Source organism: Peromyscus eremicus, chromosome 17 (genome assembly GCF_949786415.1).
Source record: "Peromyscus eremicus chromosome 17, PerEre_H2_v1, whole genome shotgun sequence".
Classification (NCBI taxonomy): domain Eukaryota; kingdom Metazoa; phylum Chordata; class Mammalia; order Rodentia; family Cricetidae; genus Peromyscus; species Peromyscus eremicus.
Window position 1 is genome coordinate 18,316,641 of NC_081433.1, and position 22,735 is coordinate 18,339,375.

The following is a 22,735-nucleotide window of genomic DNA, read 5'->3' on the forward strand; positions in this document are numbered from 1 at the left end:
AGACCTGGAGACGGCAGCCAGCACCATGGTTTCACTCCTCCTACGGCAGTTTCCCAGTTCCAGTTCAGGCAGCCGCAACTGTATTATTGTATAGCATGGATTGGGATAGTCTTCTAGAAGATGAGGCAATGACTGTGAGCTATCTATGTTGAATAAGTGCACTGTTTAAATTATCTTGGGTAGATTTTGTTGCTTACAGTAAAAAATGGACCAAGTCCCATTTTAACAAGTTTACATTTCCCTCACCACGATCACCAATTTTATAGCAATATTTTCTTCCCTTTTTTTGGCGTCATTTTTAAAAATAAGGCCACACTGTTTTCTGAGCTGGCCTGAACCTCTCTACGCAGTCCAGGCTGGCCTCAAACTTGCAGCAGCCCTCCTGACTCAGCCTCCCAAGCACTAGGCTCCTTGTTGGTTCTAAACTGCTAGAATGCCCCTTGTATACAGTCAAAAACCAAGTGACTAGGGTACTGTCCTTTATAGATCGTGTGATTTTATTATAAAACCCTTCTTTTGGCATTAGTTGGTTACAGTGATAGCAAGATACCGTGAGCGTGGCACAGCAGCTCTAGTCAACAGTTGCAGTCCCTGTTTAATGCACCACGAGTGAAGTCACCGCAAACCAGTAACAGTTCCCTTCAGTCACTACCAGCACAAAGCCTTGCACACGCACCTTCCGGGAGGAGTTGATTCTACGGGACTGGATTAAATGTTGGGAAGACTACCAAAGCAGCAGTTCCTTTATGGGAAGGCCTTCACCCCCCCTCCAATGACCTTGCTTTACAAGAATTGACTTCTTAGAGCTAGTCTGAAGAGCATCAGCATACAGGAGTATCCTACTTAGTTCTTGTTAAAAACAGCACCTGGGCAACAACTTTAGCGCACAGGCAAGGGATGGTCGCTCAAGTTTTCACTCCTGTGTTAGAGGCCCTTAGAAAGAAAGCGGCGTCCACTTCGTCCGACGCTCTCACTGCTATACATTCGTTGGTATGTCCCTTTCTCTGCTGTGTTTACTCTGAAGGGATCTTCCAATATACCTCCAATATTCCTTTCTTATAGTGTCCTTTTCTTTAGCTAGGATCTCACATAACTGCAAAGGAAAAATAAAAATGCATTCAAGTGAACGTTATAGCTCAACCTCAAGGACCTATGGCGATTTAACGTAGGTCCCATGCAGATGAGACACCATACAATGGTTACATTACCGACACAGTGCTGCCCCAAAGCAGAAACAACCCGAGAAACTGTGAGAAGTGGGACCAAGAGCAGTGCATGGCAGAGCCGATTCCAGGACACTGTTCCACATGACGACTCACCTCTAGTGCTTTATTAAGAATGTCCTCCTTGTTGTCACATTGGTTCTCTAGCATGTCTTCATAGATATCCACGAGAAAGGCAATTAGGTAGGGGGAACTGTGACTTGGTTGTAAATCAAGCAATTGATTTAACAGATTAGGGTATCTGGAAAGACCTCGATCCTGCAAAATCCTACAACAAAACAGAACTCCACTGTGAGAGAGCACACACGAACAAGAGAAGGAGAAAGAGAACCGAGACAAAAGAAAGGGAAGACTTGTGAGGAACAAATGAGGCTGGGGAGAAAAAAGAACTGTAAGCTATGTGGCTTATCAAGGGCGATTTAAAGTTGAGCAAAATTAATTAAAAATACAATGAAGCTTGACTGAGGATGTAGTTCAGTTGGCAGAGTGCCTGCCTAGCATGCACAAAGCCCTGAGTGAGCTCAATCCCCAGCATCACAGAAATGAGGCATGGTGATGCATGCCTATAATCTCAGCATTTGCAAAGTGGAGGGACAGAATACAAAGTTCAAGGTCACCTACAGCTTCATAGTCTAAGAACAGCCTGGTAGAAATGAGATCACTTTAAAAAGTTTTAAAACTATCATTTATAACTTAAACTGATTGACGTACACAAAGCAGAAAAGAACCCTTTTTTTTTTTGGGCAATGCTCAGAACTTTAATGAGTTTTACTTATCAAATGAATGTCAATGATGTGATGGAAAAAACAAAAACAAGAGAACCTTGTTTCAGCCAAAAGGAAAGCATCCTTGTCCCCAGGACAGAACAAGGTCCCTGGGTACCACTGTGAGGAGGGGTCTCAGAATGTCGTATCTGGTGAAGGGAAGGGGCTGAGCCTGGCACAGTGCTGGGAGAGGCAACTGGGCACAGCACCGGCCTCACTCTTTGAACTTCCACTCTTGGGGACCAGGGTGCAGTCATCGCCAGGCCCCTGACAGTCTGGACAGCAGCCACTAACCACCATCCTGCAGATGCTGCAGTTCGGGTACCTAGAGCCAAGTGCCACACCATTCCAGCCCTTAATTTTCACCTTCATGGCAGCGGGGCCTGTGACCTCCAGCTAACTACGGGGCACTCCGCCCTTCCATTGCTTCTGCTTGGAAAGGTATAAAAATGACCGTGCCTTGTCTGGCTCCTCAGAAACCAAGAACTCTTTCTTAAAGTTATAAAGAAAGAAAAGAGCAGGAGAGATGTCCCGACTTCTGTTTGAGACAGTTCTTCAAACCTTCAGCTATCTAGGGGACCACAGGTCCTGGTGCATCTCCAAGTGTGACTGGGCCCCACGCCATGCTCTCTGGGCACATCAAGGGCCAGGCCTGGGAACCTTCTTATTTTAAGAGTAAGACAGACTTGTCACTGGACACTGGCAGTAGAAAGCCTGGCCACCCATCGGAGTAACTTGTCAAGTGTACTGTCCTGCTGTACTGAGCCCACAGGAATACACAAGAGTGTGTAGTCCACTCCTTGACATAAAGTCTAGAGGCTTCAGCACTCAGAAAGTAAACGGCTAGAGGAGTTATAAATACTATTAAAATGCACCAGCACTTCCTGTGGACTGCTCTAAACACTGTTGATGGTGCCTAGAGGTGAAAAGGGGAAGACAGAGGGCATGATCCTGGGGATTACCATAACCGTGCTCTGCTTCTACTATTAGATGTACCGACACAGGCGATCCTTAGCACTCTTCTAGGACCTGGCTGTGCAGCACGTTCCGTGGTGTTGCTGGCAGCTCCCCCGCCCCCTCCGGGCGGCTCTCTTATACACAGCCGCCCCCCCACCCCACCCCCGGCTGTTCTCTTGTGCACCCCCCCCCCCCGTGAAGACAGCCTCTTACCCTTTCAGGTAGTTCCATGCACTTTCGTTGTGTGGTACTAATCTGATCATTTCCAGAGTATACCTGAGAGGAAAACAAACGTTATTTTAGAAGACCAGATCAGAAGTAGATATGGTTTCAGCAACACTGGGATGGAACCTGACATGTGCTTTCCTGTTTCCCTCCTGCCAGGCACTCACTTGGGTCCTCCAATGGATCCTGGTACCACTGGAGTTCCACCGAGATAAGAGAACGCTGAGTACGCAGTTGTCGGCCTGTCTGGACACTGCCCCTTCCCCACCAACAAAGGAATGGGGTTATGGGGTTAAGAGTGGCTGCTCTTCCAGCTTCCCAGCACCCACACGGCAGACAGAGCACAACCATCTGTAACTCCGGTTCCAGGGTCTACGGCCCTCCGTTGTCGGCTCCAAGCACTGCATGCATGTGATGCACAGGCATACATGCAGACAAAACACGCATACGCATAGAATAAATGGGGTTTGGTTTGTTTTTCAATTATATGGAAGGGCTGGAGAGATGGCCTGGTGGTTAAGAGTGCTTCCTACTCTTCCTAAGAACCTGAGTTTGGTTCCTAGCACTCATGATGGAAAGCTCACAAACATCTGTTATCACAGCTCCAGGAGACCGGAAGTCATTGGTCTCTGCAGACATCTGCACACATGTGGCACACATACACAAATAAAAACATAAGTCTTAAAAGATTTTACATTGGAGTGGATCCTTAGTACCACTAAATAACCTTAAAAAAATATTGAACATTTTTCCTTCTGAAGTAAATGTTAGCTAAAAACAAGGAGACTTATTTTTTATTGGTACAGTAACCTGGGGTGGTGAATCAAAGATCAACTTATACCTAAGAGATTTGACATCATCTTAGGAGCTAGAAGAAATGGCAAGGAGCTGGATATGGTGGCACACACCTTTAGTCTTTGCACTGGGGAGGCAGATGTAGGAGGATCTCTGAGTTCAAGGCCAGCCTGGTCTATAAAGCAAGTTCCAGGACAGCCTGGGCTACACAATGGACCTGTTGTGGAATATTTAACTATATAAAGATGTGTTACATTCATTTATGCTGCAGAATATTACTTTAACTGTGTAACGGTGTGTTACATTCATTTAGGCTGCATTTGTTTAATGATGTAAGGATGTGTGTTTAATTATGTAAAGATGTGTTGCTGTTTCCCCTTGCCTGCCTAAGGCACCTGATTGGTCTAATAAAAAGCTGAACAGCCAATAGCTAGTCAGGAGAGGGATAGGCGGGGCTGGTGGGCAGAGAGAATAAGTGGGAGAAATCTGGGCTTGAGAAATGGGAGGAGAAGGCCAGGGACACACCTGGGGCCAGAAACCACACAGACACAAGAAGCAGTGAAAGTAAGAGACACAGAGAAAAAACAGGTAAAAAGCTTGGAGGCAAAACACAGATGAAGAGAAACAGGTTAGGTATAAGAGCTAGCATGAATCAAGCATAAAATCAGACTGAGCGCTGGGCACACCTTTAATCCCAGCACTTGGGAGGCAGAGCCAGGCCCAGGACAGGCACCAAAAAAACTACACAGAAAACCCTGTCTCAAAAAACCAAAAAAAAAAAAAAAAAAAAAAGTCTCCCTGTCATGATTTGGTGGCCCCAAAGAAAAAGTCTGGTACAGAGACCCTGTCTCAAAAACAAACAAACAAAAAAGCTATGGAATTTACAGATAAAAATGGTCATGAGTATATAAGACCAGATTAATAAATTACAATGCAATGCAACTATTCCAAAATCTCAAGCAAGACTGGTCCCAAGTAATGTAGGTCAAGTATACTTAACCTACAGTAGTAGACTATGCTTGCACAAAAATATGGTTATGGTACAGCAAATAAAAAAACAAACGAAAACCAGTGTGGTGGCACAGGCCTATAATTCCAGTGCTCAGAGGTGGAGGCAGGGGTACTAGAAGCTCGAAAATCCTATCAGTCCATATATTGAGTCTAAGCCCATCTGTGAGAGATGAAACGTGTCTCATAACTAAAAACAAATACAAACGAAACCCCTGCATACACACAAAAAACAATACCTGTAGAAAAATGTTGTGCATAAAATGTTTGCAAGTGTATTCACAAAGCTTGGAAAGATACACATAATTGTAGCTTATTCTAGAGAGAATTAAAATCTTTTTACAATTTTTCACTTAGTCTTTTTTTTTTTTTCAGTAAGGTTGTAGACAGCAAAGGATGACCTTCAACTTCTGACGTTTCTGCCTACATCCCCTAAGTGCAGAGGATACAGGTGTGCACCGCCCCACCACACTTGGTCTCATGCAGTGTGGGGATCAAATCCTTGGCTCTGCAATGCCAGGCGAGCGCTCTACCATCTAAACTATATCCCACCTCAAGAATAAGAAATCTTGTCTTAAATGACCCGAGTTAGCGGGAGCTCATGGACTCTGGACTGACACCTGAGGAACCTGCATGGGACTGAACTAGGCCCTCTGAATGCGGGTGACAGTTGTGTGGCTTGGGTAGTTTGTGGGTCTCTGGCAGCAGGACCAGGATTTATCCCTAGTGATGAACTGGCTTTTTGGAGCCCATTCCCTATGGAGGGATATCTTCTCAGCCTTGGTCCTGCCTCAGTTTGATATGCCAGACTTTGTTGACTTCTCTGAGGAATGGATGGGGTAGGATAGGAATAGGGTGGGTGGGTGGGGGAGCAGGAGGAGGCGAGGGAGCGGGAACTGTGGTTGGTATGTAAAATGAAAAAAAAAGCACTTTTAAATAAAAAAAAAAATTTGTCTTTAAACTTACTTAACTCGGTATAATTTTCTCCCATAAATATACTACACTACTTTTATAATATACGGGGGAAAAGAGTAAAGAAACTATAATCAGATCTACATATCTACCTATAGTTTCAATAGTTAAAATTTTAATACTATAAATTCTTGATAAACACATCTATCACTAACATTTTTGCCATCTTTAGGGAATTTGCCTTAATTAGGGCAAACTCAGATTCTTGTTTATTTCTCCTTAACAGCAGAAGGCCACTGATCCATTCCTAAAGGGCGAGGAGACAAGTATGTACTTTCCACATGCTTAATATTCAGTATTTTAGTTCTTTTAAAAGCTAACCCAATGATGACATTTTTTCTCCTTACATCCACTATTTATTTGGGTCAAGAACAGACTCTTGAGTGTGGTGGTGCTTCCCTGGAATCCTAGCACTCAAGAAGCTGAGGCAGGAAACTCTCAAGTTTGGGCTACAAAGCAAGACCCTATTTTAAAAAGGGGCTGGGGAGAGTTGGCTCAGAGGTTAAGAGCAGTTGTTACTCTTGCAGAGGACCAGCGTCCACACAGTGGCTCACAACCTTCCATAACTCCAGTTCCAGGGGATCTGATGCCCTCTTCTGACCTCCACGGGCACTAGGCACACCCATTATAAAGAGATATACGTTTGGGCAAAATACTCATACACACACAATAAAATAAAATAAATCTAAAAAAAAAATTTAAAGCCAAAACAAAAGCCAACAACGCATGCTGAAAGTGTGAAATAGACACTGAAACCAAATGAACAAATAAGGTTATAAGGGTAGAGACTATTAATGTTTATCAACATAAAACAAACTCTCTTCTCCTGGCAGCTTTACATACAGCACCTCTCACTATGCGCTCCGTGAGCGTGTGACTTTGCCACAAAAGACATTTGGTAACACCCGGAGTCCTCCTTGTTTAAGGCCAGGAGTGTCGCTCCACACTTACAGTCAGTCAACGGACAATGCGACTTCACACTTGTCCAGCCAAAAACCCGACATGAGAATAACATGGCATTTGGGAACGACTATCTAAAATTCACAGGATTTAGTGAACATAAATCCAGAACGAAATCTCCTGGCATTATGAAGCTGGATTTCCTCATAATCTCTAGAAGCAACAAGTCAGGGAATCAAGGGACTGCAACACAGAGATGCACCTTATCACAAGCAAACTCATCCTTGACATGCTGCCTCCCAATCTGCCCTGTCTGGGTGCCCTAAGGGCAGGACCAGGGGAAGTCTTGACCGTGCAGCAGCTGAGTGCCTGAGACATGACAGGCACTCATATGACATTTTAGTGAAGGAATGAGTGAAGCACGATACTAACTGGACTTCTCTCTCCAACACAGCACGATCACTGTAGCCAGTGGTATTAGAAATGACGAAGTGTCTTTGGTTCCAGACAGAGTTATTTCTCACATCCTCTTTGAGAAGCTGGTCTACATACTGTAGCTCATTATCCCAAAGTCGAAATTCCTAAAAGTTTAAAAAAAAAATCTGGTTAGAAATGGTCTATTATTTATAACAACAACAAAAACAACAAACAAAAAATAAGCAAAACGTTCGCAAAGCTAAGAAGGCAGGGCCGAAGACAGGGGTTATCACACCTGAAGAGCAGCCTGTGATCCCAGCATTTGGGGTGTGGAGGCAGAAGGATTAGAAACTCAAGCTCATTCTCAGCTATGTAAGTTCAAGGCCAACCTGAGCTACATAAGACACTGTCTCAAAACCTAAAGAAAAAAAATGAACATAGATCCCAAAGACACAAACTAAACAAACAGAAGTCATCAAAGAAAATTTAGAGGGGAAAACAAACAAAACCAACAATAACCAGATTCAATAGTAAAAGCCTAAGTAACTTTACGAGCACACAAATTAATGTAATTTGGTTAATATCTAACAAATAAAGAGCAGCACTACAAAATGTGTATGTAGGTGGGAGTGGGAGTGCAAACCCATTATCCCAGTATTCAGGAAGCTGAGGCAAGAGGATCAAGAGTTCAGGGCTACCTTGGGCTACAGATTGAAACCTTGTCTCAAAAACGAAACAAACAAAATACATAAGTAAGTTTTTAAAAGCAAATACAGGATAAAATGACCTTAAAATACATGTAGAGAAATCCATACAATTGTACTGAAGTTTTACTTTGTGGTTAGGGCATTTTGAAAAACCTAATGTATTTCTATTTCTTACTTGACACTCGTAAGAGTAAGAATTCCAGTAAGCTGGTTCCTGATTTTAAAAGTCACACTGAAAGTAAGAAACTAAGAGACCATTTTGGTGACAAATTCTGTGCTGATGAATGATGGAGAGTGCTATTTGTGTAACCATAAACAGTAAGCACTCCCAAATATTGCTGATTATCCCCACGCGCCACTGATTGAGAAACACTGGCTTACATAATTTATTGTTAATTTTTTTTCTTCATTTTTAATCTTATGTGTAAGAATGTTTTGCCTGCAAGCATGTCTGTGTACCACATGCATGGAGGCCAGAAGGGGGCATCAGATCCGCTGGGACTGGAGTTACAGACAGCTGTGAGCTGCCAAGTGGGACTGGGAACCAAATTTAGGTCTCTGCAAGAGCAGCAAGTGCTCTTAACCATTGAGCCTTCTCTCCAATCCCTGTCTTACACGATTTTAAGGATGTGTATGTCTCACTTTCAAACTGAAGACATGATCTTCTTTCTTTTTTTCATTTTTTGTTTTTTGAGACAGGGTCTTACGCAGCCCAGGCTGGCCTTAAATTCTTGATTCTCCTGCTCCTATTTTCTATGTGCTGGAATTATAGGCATGTACCACCACACCTGAGAGGACATAGTATCTCTTTCCATTTTATTTAGCATGAAAAATGTACAGATTTTCTTCAGTTCTCATAATTCACTTGTCTCTTATTATAGTTGAAAATAATCTTGTCTTCTAAAAATTGGACTGGAAACATGAAGCCATACATATCCAATGTAAAAATAGAAGAAACTTTCGTTAGAGGAACTTAAAAGCTACAATGTAACTGAAGGGTCTCTTGTACTCCCTTCATTCGGAATGTCTGACAATTCAGTAAAAAACATACTACATGAGGTAGCCTTTCAAAGTCAATGGTGATACTGTATTTAAGTTGTTATGGTATGTAGACAGACATGTGTGTCTATTTATGTGTGACACATAGCTTTATGTATTACAATTTTCTATTTGCTTTTGTTTTTGACACGGGGTCACATTATGTCTCCCTGTCTGGCCTGGAATTTGCTATGTAGACCAGGGTGGCCTCAAACTCAGAGATCTGCCTGCCTTTGTCTCCTTGAGCGCTAGGATTAAAAGTGTGAAACTACCATACCCAGCTGATTACAGTATTCAGTATAAAAGTAAAAATACTAGGGCTTGGGGTACAGCTAAGCTGGTAGATTGCCTGGCATGCAAAAAGGACTAGGTTCAATCCCCAGTAGCACATAAAACTGAATATAGTGGTACGTTCCTGGAACCCCAGCACTTGGGAAACAAAAGCAAGAAGGTAAAAAAGTCAAGGCACTTTGAGCTACATAACAAGTTCAAGGCCAGCCTGGTCAACATGAGATTCTGTTTGCCCAAAAATGACTTTTTAAAATTAAAAAAAAAAAAAAAAAAGATACTGAATAGCTTCAGAAAATGTATCCTATCCCCCTCTAATTAAATATGAAGAAATTTAAATGTTTAAATAAATTTTTAAAAACTGTGATGGCATGGGGACACATGCCTTTAATCCTAACACTTAGGAGACAGAGTCAGGTAGATCTCCGAGTTTGAGGCTAACCTGGTCTATAGTGAGTTCCAGGACAGCCAGAGCTACATAATGAGACCCTGTCTCAAAAAAAGATAAAATGTAAATTTAATCTCGACTTTCTTTCAATTTACTATTACTTTTCTTTAATATGAAGTTATTGGCTAACATATCCATAGAGATTATAAAAGGAAACTGGCATGAAGGATGTCAGGTTTCTAACTGTACGCGCACAGTACCCGTGAGTGCTCCGTTCAGACGCACACTTAGACCTCAGAGAGGCAATACCTGAATGACCCACTGTCGGTGCTGCCAGGCGTGGTAGTTCTTTGCATCCTGATTAAGAATGTCGGCAATGAACTCGAGCTCTTGAGAGGGATCTTTTAGCCACTCCACTAGCACTCTCCTATGGTGCCTGTCCAAAGAAGAGGGGGAAGCTTAGGTTAACTCAGAACTGACACATGGCCTCAGGTGCCCCACCAGGTGATGCAGAAGGGCATTCTAGAGGTACAATCTCAAGACTGCCAGAAAGAGGTTAACCGTGACAGGGAATTCCGGCACACTGGAGTTGAGAGGTACACAGTGACAGATGTACACAAGCAGGGATCTAGGACACAGGGATGACTTCTCGAAGGCCAGACTTGCAAGTACAGTCATCTTCTCACAGCCTTAACTTTTATCCAGGAATTCTAAAGCACTGCATACAGATGAACGGGAGATGTGATACTAGTCCACCCAGTCCAATGATTCTCTACTTAAAACTCGTCAGTTATCACTATGTTCAAATGTCACCATACAAGCGACTTTCCATTTTACCAGTTTGTAGCAGGACTTACTTCTGCCCTAGAAAATATGTAACTAGGACAAGTTACAACTCTGTCACAACACAAATTTCTGTGTTAGGAAAAGACTTGTGTCTTATACTGGGTTTCATTTTTAGTTTTCCTTACTCTAAAAAGTTAAACACACCCAAGATTCTAAAATGCACTGTGAGGCTTGGTAGTTAGCGCAACACTAGAGCATTTGCCTAGTATGTGTGACTCTGGGTTCCATCCCTACATGACTAGGAAAAAACCAGAATCACCGTGGTAACACATACGTGTGAATAGTCTAGAAAGACCCCTGATTTATACACTATGAATTGCATGTGTGTGAAATGTACTGGAATAACACTGACCTTTAAAAGATCCATTATAGTATTTATTATACTAATGAGCAGGAGTGACATGAAAAGGATAATTCAATGCCCAATTAATAATCTACACTACTTGGATGAAAAACTTAAAAATTCATCTCACATACTATGAAGGCAAGATACTATCAGTAAGAAAATCCTAGGAGGAAAGATTTCTAAATTTATTATTAGAACTCCCCAAGTCACTGGCTACTACTAACATTTTCGTTTTCAGGTTTCTGTAAGTTTTACCAAACTGACTTCTCAGAACAAAACAATAAAACATTCTCCTGATACTCTGTGATCTAAAGACTAAAGAGAGGAATACTTTACAGCATAGTTTCACGGTGAGAACTTCATAAAAGGACCAGTTAGGCATGGTGACCTTTAATCCCAGCACTCAGGAGGCAGAGGCATGGTGGACCCGAGTTTGGGGCCAGTCGGTCTACAAAGTGAGTTCCAGGACAGCCGAGGCTGTTATACAGAGAAACCCTGTCTTGAAAATCCAAAAACCAAACCAAAACAAAAAAGGACAAAGTAATCAGGGTACAGGACTTGCATTCTCATCTTATATTAGAATGAAAGCCAGCAGTGTGGACAATTTAAAAATGTATTCTAAGTAAATACTGATGGGTGCTCAGCAGCAGCTGGCTGGATCTGTGTTCCGGTTCTCCTAATGACATTGTCTACAGTATCCAGACAAGGATGACATATCTGTATTTTATTGCTTCTGATTTTTATATAGAAGAGAGGCAGGTAAGGCCGAAAGCACTGGGCCTTAAGCAAAGAGCTCTGACATGCGCAGTAGTACCCTGACCCAGAGGAGCCTGAAACTGGACCCCCAAGATGACAACTGCCGACGTTAAGACCCAGAGCCAACCGGGAAACACCATGGCAGCTGGAAGCAGAGCCTGCCCCAAACTACACACATAAATACCTCAGTCCTTTGATTAATAAACGAGATTGACACACATAAATACCTCAGTCCTTTGTTTAATAAACGAGATTGCTTAAAGCTCCCAGAGCCTGTGCCATTTGGTCCTGCGTCTATTCACCCCCTGCCCCCGGGATCAGAGACAGTGGGATCCCAGCTACAGAGCCAGCAACGCAGAAGCATCTTAACAGAGTGTCCTTACGGGAGGGTCTAGAATAGGTATCTCCAACCTCCCATGACAGTTACACATCTGTAATGACCACATCATGCTGGAATGTGCAAAGGGTAGACACTAGGTCTAAAATTCTAGCTAATCTCTTTTTGGCTTACACAAATCTTTTGAATTGTTCTTCTTATTCCTGTTTTGTTTGTTCTTGTTTTGGTTTTTTTTAGACAGTCTTACTGTACCCAAGGCAGGGCTGGAACTACTTATCCTGCCTCAGCCTCCAGAACACTGGGGTTACAAGCATGTGTCACCATGCCTGGCTTAACCATTATTTTTTAACATAGTTTTCTTAGGAATGTAACTATCTGGTGTCATGGGGTACAGTGGTAAAGCTGCTTGTCACAGTTTTTCTACAAAAGGAAATGTCTTTAGTAACTGCATGATTTAGAAAATCATTCTGCATTATTTACTCTTAGGTCTTTTATGTTCCAATTCTTTGAAAATTTTACATTTATGTCAATTACATACTAGTTCATGATAAAATTGGACTACAAATATCATTACCCAACTGGGCCGGATAGCAGCTCATGTTTGCTACTTACCTACATCTGGAATGAAGACTCTCCTACGGCTAACCTGTGCCCAAGACTCTTCCCCATTCTAATCTTTCTCCCAACCGTGGTCCAAGTTCTCACCTTCTTTCTTTGCACTAATCCATCCCTGGCCACAAACGTGCATGGGCCAGAGACTGAGCACAGGGTACTAGGATGCTAAGCACACACTCCACCACTGGCTTCTACTGTCAGCTCCCACCTGTCTCCTGACCTTGACTCATCGGTGCCCTTCTGCCAGTCTGCTCCCTGAGTTCGTTCTCCCTGCACGCCCTCATCACAGCTGTGATTGCACTTCCAGGAAGCAGACGGTGCCCCATATCTAATCACCAACTCATGCTGACCCCACAGAGAGCTTCTTAGCTCCCTTTAGACAGTTACTTTTCCAAACCCTGATCAAACCCTCTTGCCCAACACTGACTCCGTCCTTCTTCCCAAAGTGCAGCTTCTAGGATAACAGCACCACTGTTCATTCACTCAGCTGTCACGTCAGCACGCAGACGTTCTGTTACTGCCTACGTTAGTTGTTTCCTGTTGCCGTGACAGAACACCCACGACCAAGGCAACTGTAGACGGGAAAGCCGGTGTATGTGGTCTGATGGCCTCAGGGAAGGAGAGGCCATCACTGTGGGGAGGCACAGCAACAGGCGTGGCAGCCAGAGCAGCGAGCTGAGAGCTCCAGCACAAGGCAGAGAGCAAACTGGAAACGCCGAGTCTTTAACTCTCCAAGTCCACCCCAGTGACACGCTTCCTCCAACACCACCACCTCTAACCATCCCCAACAGTGCCACCAAATGGGGACCAAGTGTCCAAGTACACGAGCCTATAGGGGACATTCTCATTCAAGCCACCACACTGCCGTAAGCTTCAAAACCGGCTACTTTTCTAATTCTTGTCCCCAAGTCTATCATCCTTTCCCCTGCAGCTGGACCACATCTGGTGACCTGCCTCTTCAACCTCCACAGTGCAGTCACCTGAGCCTCCCAGACCGCAAACCTGTTACAGTCCACCCTCCGCTGCTGTCACCATAAACCTGCTGTAGTTTGGATCCTGACTATGATTGTGGGAAAGGCTTTGCCCCAGCCTGTTGAGCTGCTCGGAGACGGTGGCACCTTTAGGAAGGAGGCAGGGCCTGGTGAAAGTTAGGTCACTGGGAGTGTGTCCTTGCAGGGGATGTCTGGACACCAGCTCCTTTGTCTCTCTGCTTCAGCTGCTATAGGAAGCAGTTTCCTTCCCCACAGATGCCCACCATAATGTAGGCCTCAAGATCGGCCCAACATCAATGGGCCAGCCAGCCATGGTTTGGAGATCATGAGCCAAGAGAAAGCTTTTCTCCTTACAAATGATTACCTACGTGTTACCATGACAAAAAGCTGACTAACACACCTTCTAAGACACAAATCTAATCACACCATCTTCTTAAGTAAAATGCATCACCAGGAGTAGTGGTACATGCCTATCTATAATCCCATGATCATCACAAGTTCAAGACCAGCCTAGTCCACATACTCAGTTTCAGGTCAGCCATGGCTACAGAACAAAGACCTGTCTCCACCCCGACAATGCCTGTCCCCATAAGGAAATTTCCACTATCTCGTGGGAGGAACTGCTACAAACGCACCCTATGAAAACCTTTACCATCATGCTTCTCACAATGCTCCTAAAAATAACTGGTTTTGTGACTCACTTTCACCTTTAGACTGTCTCTAGTTTCTCTGTATCCCCAAGACTAATGCACATTTTCAGTTAAACGAATGAAGTTTCAAATATATAAGTTTTGATACTGACTAGAAAACAATCTTCAGATTTCTCCCACTGTAGCAGTGCTGCTCCTGAGGTCACAACTTACAACCACAGGAGGCAGGAAACAGTTTAGTGTAAAGGACTAAGAAGATAACGAAATCTCAGCTCCCAAGGACCAATGCTGTTAGCAGAGGGACAGACGTCCTTCCTGCTTTCCTCTTACCAAACTTGGTAGTTTTTGGGCTGCTCCTCAATTATTGCGGTGATGTAGTTCATTTCCTCCTGCAGATCCTTTTGAAGCGACCGTAAGAGAACTCTCCGAAAATGCCTAGAGCAAAACCAGCAAGCGTTCAAACGCTCGTTACTCCACACAAGTTGCCTAGTAAGCAAATCAAACAAAGCTACAAGACAATAATACAATATACAGACAACAGTCTGGTACTTATTTTACACAGCCAAAAAGTTAGCAATCTAAGAGCTTATAATTGTCCAAATTCCTGCATCTAGAACTGGAAGAAACAAGCGTTCCATGTGTAAACAGAGAAGCACACAATACAAAACAGAGAAAAAGTAAAGTTTTGAGCTTTAAGGAATGGGAAGACAAGTAACTAAAATGTGATTTTCAGGTAACATTCTGGACTCTGGCATTCTGTAATAAAAAAAAAAAGGACACATTCTTTTCTAAGGGATAGTTTGCATACATACACCAAATAGTAATTAATTACAAACATTATTTCTGCATAGATTTTGATTGACAATAAATGGTAATCTTTTGACAGCCTTTATCATACAACCATCCTGTAACTCCAGTTCCAGGGGAGCCCAATCACTCTTCTGACCTCTGAGGGAAACAGGTGTGCATGTGGTATACAGATATACATGGGAGCAAAACACTCATACACACTAAAAAAAAAAGTTTTAAAAGAGGAATAGAAATCTTCTCCTCAACAGTGGCTAAAAAAAAAAAGGAAATTGCAAAATTCTGAAGGAAAAAGGCTTCCAATGTAGAAATCTGTTAGTAAAGTTAAAGGCTTTAAGACAAAAAAAAATTTAAATGAATCTCAAACTTAAAAAAAAGATTTTTTTCACGTATTTAGGTGTTTTGTCTACACGTGTATCTGTGTACGGTATGTGCACACAGGCAGAAGAGGTATAAGACCCTCGGGAACCGGAGTCACAGATGGTGGTGAGCTCCCACGGTTGCTGGGAACCACATCCAGGTCCGATGTGAGAACAGCAGCATGTCTTTAATCCCAGCACCGGGAAGCAGGGGCAGGCAGGTCTCTGAGGCCAGCCTGGGCTACAGACAGGGTTCCAGGAAAGCCAGGGCTACATACAGAAACCCTGTTTTCGAAAACCAAAACCAAAACCAAACCAAACAAACAAACAAAAAGTACTCTTAACCACTGAGCCATCTCCCCAGCCCATGTCAAACACTTATATCCACACAATCTTTTCTAAGCTTTCTTCTACTCAAGGATGTTCTCTACAGAATGGAAAAGTAAATTAACAAAAAATAGTTGAGTGTGATAGTTTATACCTTTAATCCCAACACTGAGGACAGAGTGCGTGTGTGCAGACACAGGCAGATTTCTGTGTGTTTATGGGCAGCTTGATTTGCTTAGTGACACCTTGAGGGTTTTTTGTCTTGTTTTTATTAAAAATCAAAAAACAGTAAAAGACAAAAGATTTATACAGTAGAATAGATACCAGAGTATGACACGTTCAGTAGTAAAGAAATATTTACTTGTCACAGAGTCTGGGAGAGAAATTACTTACTGGCACATAGGAAACTAAACCAAACAAAAACAGAAATCTCAGCTGGACGTGCAGCTCAATAGACAGCATGCTTGCCTAGCATGCATGAAACAGGGCATGGGGGCAGCACATAGCTGGAATTTCAGCACCCCAGAGTGGATACAGCAGTATCACAAGCCATGCTCAGCGACCTACGGAGCCAACTTGGGCTATATTAGACCTGTTTTGGAAAACAAAAACAGTGCTGGTGACACCAAGCCTAAGGACCCGAGTTCGATCCCTGAGACCCACTCAGTGGAAAGCACTAACTCCCAAGGGTGCTGTGATGTGTATGTGCATTGTGCACACACACAAATAAATATAAGTTAAAACAGTAAAACAAAACACCCCCTTCAGCAATCCATTAAAGAATATGGATAGCAGGAAGCATAATTCATTTGCTGTACAAAGTGCACTGAACTCTGCAGCTTTCACAGAAAGAATTATGTCGACAATGCAAAACAAACAAACAGTAACACAGTGTTATCTGGTACACAGAAGTTAATTCAAGAAAACGGGAATGGGACTCTGGTCACACAAAAGAATGGGGCAGAGATTGTTGGTTTTCATTCAACAGACTTTAAGACAAATATGTGAATTATTATTTTGATGAAAATTAAAATTCAGTTAAAAAAGGAGTCACTTGGACTCAAACATGAGCCCTGCTAGCAATAAATATTAATTTACTGTAATAAATCTATCACTTACCACACTGTATAGTTGGCTGCGTTTAACTCAATAGCATCCCGGGTGAGCTTAAAGGCTCGTTCACTTCTTTCATCGCGCTGCAGAACAGCTCGGAAGTAATCATAAACATCTCTAACTGGAGACAGAGCACACAAGCACGTCAGGGTCACTTCAGTTTAACACTAGCACCATAGTTTAAAACCCCACCACACTTACATGTATGTATTACCTGCATGTGTATCATTTACACCAGGAAGTAAGTACAGTCAAATAGTAGGCTGGTTGGGCTGTTTTATTATTGTGTTATTAATTTTTTTGAGATAATGTCTCATGTATACCAGGCTGGACTCAAACTTGCTATATAACCGGGGCTGGTTTAGAATTCCTAATCTTCCTGCTTCCCAAGAGCTAGGGTTACAGCAGAGGCAAATGACCGTGAGTGCCACTCAGACAATACTCAACGTCACAGACACAATGCATGAGCTATGTAAGTCTAATCATGCTTACCACATGTATTATAGGTTAATGTCAAACTAAATCTCCCAAATACCTTACGTAAAGTTCATGTTATAACATCTAAATCTTCTTAATGGTTATATAGTTCATAAGTTTTGTTTTCAATCTATTTCTCTCTGAGATATACAGGTGGTTTCCTTGATCTGGCTGTTCCAAAAACGGCTGCATATTTTAACAGCTGATACTCCTGGTGCCGACTATGAGCCAAATGCTGTGCTAGTGTGTGTAAGAATTCACTCTCTCTAAAACAGTGCCTTCACTGTCCTCATTTACATTTTCTATGGGTGCTGACTAGAGGGGTTAAATCATGTGGTCAGAACAGAGGTCCAGTAAGATGAGCATGCCAGAGTTTAAGCCAGTTGGCCAGGCTCTTAACCCTAGGCACACAGCTTTTTAAAAAAAGACGTTTTTATTTTCATTTAGTGCGACTGTGTGTACTCAGGTATCCATGGAGGCCAGAAGAGGGTGCCAGAGCTCCTAGAGCTGGAGTTAGAAGTGGTTATGAGCTGCCTCAGGTGGGTGCTGAGAAATGAACTCAGGTCCTTCCTTTGTTTTTGTCTACACTCCATCTCTTTGGCACCTCCCTTATACCATATGACAGAGTGAACCCAGAATGCGTATTAGCAGCAGCACTCGGGGGCTGAGCCATGGCTCAGCAGTTAAGAGCACTTGCTGCTCCCTCAGAGGCCCTGGTTTGGTTCCCAGCATCCACATCAGAGCTCACAACCCCCTGTAACTCCAGTTCTAGAGGTTTCTATGCCATCTTCTAGCCTCCTTGGACACCCCATGCATGTGATGCGCAAACACACATACAGACAAAAAATAGTCATCTATATAAAAGTAAATCTTTTTGTTTTTGTTTTTTGGGAGAGGGTTTCTCTGTGTAGTTTTGGTGCCTGTCTTGGATCTCGCTCTGTAGACCAGGCTGGTCTTGAACTCACAGAGATCCGCCTGTGAATTCAAGGTCAGATCTTCATAGTGAGTTCTAGGCCAGCCAGAGCTAAAGTAAGACTCTGTCTTCCTCCTGCCCCCAAGAAACCTTACAAATCTCAAAAAGTTGAGGTTTACATTTCTCCCATCACTAGCGAGGTAAACATTTCTGTGTAAATATTTCTATTTCTTCTAAAAATATTATGTGGAGATAGTTCAGAAAGCATTTTCATATAGTTATATACCCTGACCTTTTCCTTAGTAGAGTACTGTATATCTAATTCATAATGCCTTCATCACAATAAGAACTAAATGTTATTTTCTTTGCTTACCCTGCTTACAGATGGTTGACAATGTCTCTTGACCAGAGGCAATCAAATCCAGGGGCCTAGCACACATCCAGTAAGTGCTCTATCAGAACTACATTCCTACCCAAAGATCGCTCTCTCATACTTGCATATAGCTTATTTTTGTTTCAGAACATTAATTCATCTTTAACTTACCTTCATGTTCATTAAGATATGAGATAGTGATATAATTATGCTTTTATCTAAATGCACAGCCAACAGAATTAAGCCATTCATGAAAGCATGAAACATGCTTTTTTTTTTTTTTTTTTTTTTTTTTTTGGTTTTTTGAGACAGGGTTTCTCTGTGTAGCTTTGTGCCTTTCCTGGATCTCGCTCTGTAGACCAGGCTGGCCTCGAACTCACAGAGATCAGCCTGGCTCTGCCTCCCGAGTGCTGGGATTAAAGACGTGAGCCACCACCGCCCGGCGAAACATGCTTTTTAATCACACATTAAGGCCTCATCTATACTGATGACTTACCTTCAGCACTTATCCCTTCTTATTTCTATAGCAGTCTGACATATTAGCTGTTTGGTACTACATTTTCATACCTGATATATGGCAAGCCCCATACCATTGTTCTTCCTTTTCAAACATTTCTTACCATAATTTAATAATCAGCACATGAATAAATAAATGCTTTTTGCAAAAAGGAATGATCTTAAAAACCAAAATATGAACCGAGAGAAAAAAATATATACACATGTGAACATAAACACATACAATTCCAAAAAGAGCATTTCATTTCATCTCTCTACCCTTTCCTAGAAGAACAATCAACATTTGTATGACCTCCCATTTACAAAACAGTTCACATTCATGGTAAGAAAAGGCTACTTTGTCAAAGAAAAGTTCAGTACATACATTTCAACTGCGGCTAGCACTACATAGCTAAATACGTTTTCCAATGCTGGCACTTGAGCAACTAAAGCTTGTTCCAAATAAAACAGTAACTCTTTGTTAAACTTTAAATGCAAATTAAAAGCACAACCACACAATAGCTATTATGTATTATAACGTAACATTCATTACTTAAAATATCTCCATTCCTTACACAAAATACTAAGACAATGACAGAGAAAATAGCATTCCCTCACCAGAAGTAATTCAGATTGTCATTAAAGAAAAACCTCTCACTTTTCTTGCTATGTGGTTGTAAATTTCAACTTTGTTGAAAGTTTAACGTACAGAGATTTTCCTAATCAACATAAACTTACACTTTTCACTGTAGATGATCTGCACCACTGGGTTGGGGCCGTCATTCTGTGGGACTGGGTCTATATCAGCCCATTCTGCCCTGTCCCTGAAAACACACATGTTCCCATCATTATATTCAAACATGTTAGAAGAAAAGCAATTCTAGTGGTAGTGGTGGTGGTGTTTAACGGCACAATCACTCATTCAAACTAGTAACTTACTGAGATCTTAACGTAATGACTGGACTCTTCCAGGCCAACTTTGTTTTACATCTTAAACTCTTAAAAATAAAATGAAAGCCATCTTTGAATTCAGAAAAGTAAGGGGCAGGAGAGATGGCTCAGCAGTTAAAAGCTGCCTGTTGCTTTTGCAGAGGGCCAGAGTTCAGTTCGAAGCACCTACATGAACTTATAAAAGTTATGAAATGATGAAATTTCATAATGAAGTTATGAAATTATAATTCTAGTTCCAAGAATTGTGATGCCCTTTTTTGACCTCCAAGGACTCTTGCAGCTACATAAGCACAGACATACACCCAGGCACGCAGGCATACACAAAATAAAATACATATGGCTCCAGTGGACACTGGCAGAGTGAGGGGCCTGAGGTGTGGGAAGATGCCTGCCTAGCACGCATGAGGTGTGAGAAGGCTCTGGAATCTGACAACTGCCTTGCAATATTAGCTTTACAACTTCCTGTGTGACATTAAGAATCTTATTTACTGTCTCCAAATGTCCGTCTTTTCATCTATAAAATGAAGGTACTATCACCAGTCAACTTTAGGAGGCTGTTTTGAGGATGGGTAACAGACACTGAGTACTTGAAACACGTATCGAATACTGTAGGCATTCAAACAATCCAGGGAGTCCTCTCCAAGCACCACCACAATGGAAACAGACACTTAGGTGAGATTTCCATGAACTGCCCAGCGTGACCATCCTTCACTTACACTCTTTTCCTCTTCTCTGTACCAACCAGCTACGGACAGCAAAGCTTTGTGGCACACAGCTAACCTTGAAACTGTATCCCTTATGTAAGAATACAGGGGCAAGAATGGCCCATATGAAACCTATAACCTGGAGAGGGGCATGGAAAACAACGCCATTTCGTCCTTCGGGAACCAGACACAGTCACCCGAAGAACATAATTCACAAATCAGAAAAGTTCTGAGAGTTAGGGAACCCCACAGCCAATTTGAAGTAACCCAGCTGCAGAACCCGCTGCAATAATGGCTTTCACTCATTCATAAAAGCACGGCAAATGAGTCACCCGAAGGGTTCAGGTAGAACTACAGAAGGCAGCAGTTTTTGACAAGGAGCTAGGGAATCACAGAAAGGAAAGCACAGAAGGGAATGAGCCCAGGCGGTGGCCGAGATGAGGGAAAGGCAAGAAAGTTCTCTCCACTCAGCAGAAGCCATGGAGAGCCCTGACAGCGTTTCTGCCGAGCCCGCCTAGCCTCAATTTAACTTGCACGACCCCGCAGCGAGCTACCGAAAGTGCACCTTTCCGACGATGCACGGCGGTCGGATCAGGACGGCACGGCGGGATCACGGAAGTGTCACCGCACCCTAGCTTCCCAGGGAGAGCGCCGCCGCAGCAGCCTGCCCGCACCCGGGGGCTCAGCGGACCCGGAGGGCGCCCCCGTCCGCCCGGCAGCGGCGTCGCGCGCACCTCGGGCCCCCCGGCAGCGCCGCTCAGCCCCGGGGGGGCCTCCGGCGCCGCGGCCCGCGGGAGGGCGTTACCTGTACAAGACATAGGTGGGCGAGTCCAGGCTCAGAAACCCGTCGTCCATAGGAGACGCCGCCGCTTCCCCGGCCTCGGCCGCCATCTCTTCTTCCTGCGGCTGCTGCGCTGGCGGCGGGGGCGGCGGGGGCGGCGGGGGCGGCGGCTGCTCCGACTGTCCGGCCTCGCCGCCTGGCGCAGATTCCCCGACCCCCTCCGTGGCCGCCATCTCGCCTCCGTCCGCAGCAGAGGTGGTGGCGGAGGCCCCGCCCCCTCCGCGGCCCGCCCCGCCCCCGGCGTGGCTTACTTCCGGTTCCTCGGGGCCTACCATAGAGGCGTGGGGTAGAGGGCCCCGGCCGGGAGGTCTGGCCTGGCCAGTCTAGCTACTGTACTTGCTGCCCGGGTTCCAGGGTCCCGTCCTGACTGCAGGCAGGGCTTTGCAGAGGCCTTTAGGTGTGTTTTGAGAACCAGTGCTGTTAGTTGCTGTTTCCTTCTTCGGGTAACTTCTCTTTTATTTCTTTGCTTTTGTTTCCTTTTCAACGCCCGGGATGGAACCCAAAGGCTTGCACATGCTAGGCATGTGCTCTACCACCGAGCTACATCTCCAGTCTGCAGCCGCTCCCTTCTTTAGGACTATCTTAGGAGTGTTAGGAACTGCAAAGGGTACACAGCCAGCCACCTCCCTTCCCTTCAGGGTTCCACTTTAACCTTGAAAGGGCCTTTATAGTCAGTCTTTCACACGTTACATGTTTTTCTATGCTAGGAGTTTATATAAAGCAGAATTTTACTAATCCAGGGGTTTTTGTCTATAGAAATTAAGTTTGGGTTCTGTGCGAGTAATATACATGTGTGTTAGTATGTTATGGGAAAGGGAAGCACCTTTGTAAATGTCAATAGAGAATAGGTACGTTCAGTTAACGAATATTTACTACCGATTAGGCAAGATGTTCACTCACAGCAGTGCAAAAATCAAAGTGCCTGGTCGCAGTATCTTCTAGGGGGGACTCTTACATCAGGATTGGTTGAAGCAAAGTGAAAATAAAAGAAAGAGACTGACGTCGTTAGAAGCAGATTGTCCTTTAATTAGAAAAATGAAGGGTGGCAGTGGGGCGTTTTATAGAAAAAAAAAGGGAACTTTGGGGATAGAAGAGTCCATCTGCAGGTCCCGGATCCTAACAGCCCACGGATGTTATCAGTCAGATCAACT

General features: G+C 43.5%; 1 protein-coding gene across 2 annotated transcripts; it reads right to left on the bottom strand.

Annotated features, from left to right (window-relative positions):
- Nucleotides 1–471: 471 nt before the first annotated feature.
- Nucleotides 472–21,801, bottom strand: Fnta (farnesyltransferase, CAAX box, alpha). Of its 2 annotated transcripts, none has more exons than XM_059244574.1 (9): nucleotides 21,549–21,801; nucleotides 19,827–19,912; nucleotides 16,837–16,951; nucleotides 14,555–14,710; nucleotides 9,992–10,118; nucleotides 7,277–7,425; nucleotides 3,158–3,220; nucleotides 1,320–1,491; nucleotides 472–1,093 (listed from the first exon to the last, which is right to left on the bottom strand). In XM_059244574.1, the coding sequence occupies exons 1-9, from the start codon at nucleotides 21,755–21,757 to the stop codon at nucleotides 977–979; spliced, it is 1,194 nt and encodes a 397-aa protein (XP_059100557.1). In that variant the 5' UTR covers nucleotides 21,758–21,801; the 3' UTR covers nucleotides 472–976. The 2 variants fall into 2 exon arrangements, with proteins under 2 accessions (XP_059100557.1, XP_059100558.1); XM_059244575.1 differs by having other exon boundaries at nucleotides 14,555–14,659; nucleotides 21,549–21,799.
- Nucleotides 21,802–22,735: the final 934 nt, after the last annotated feature.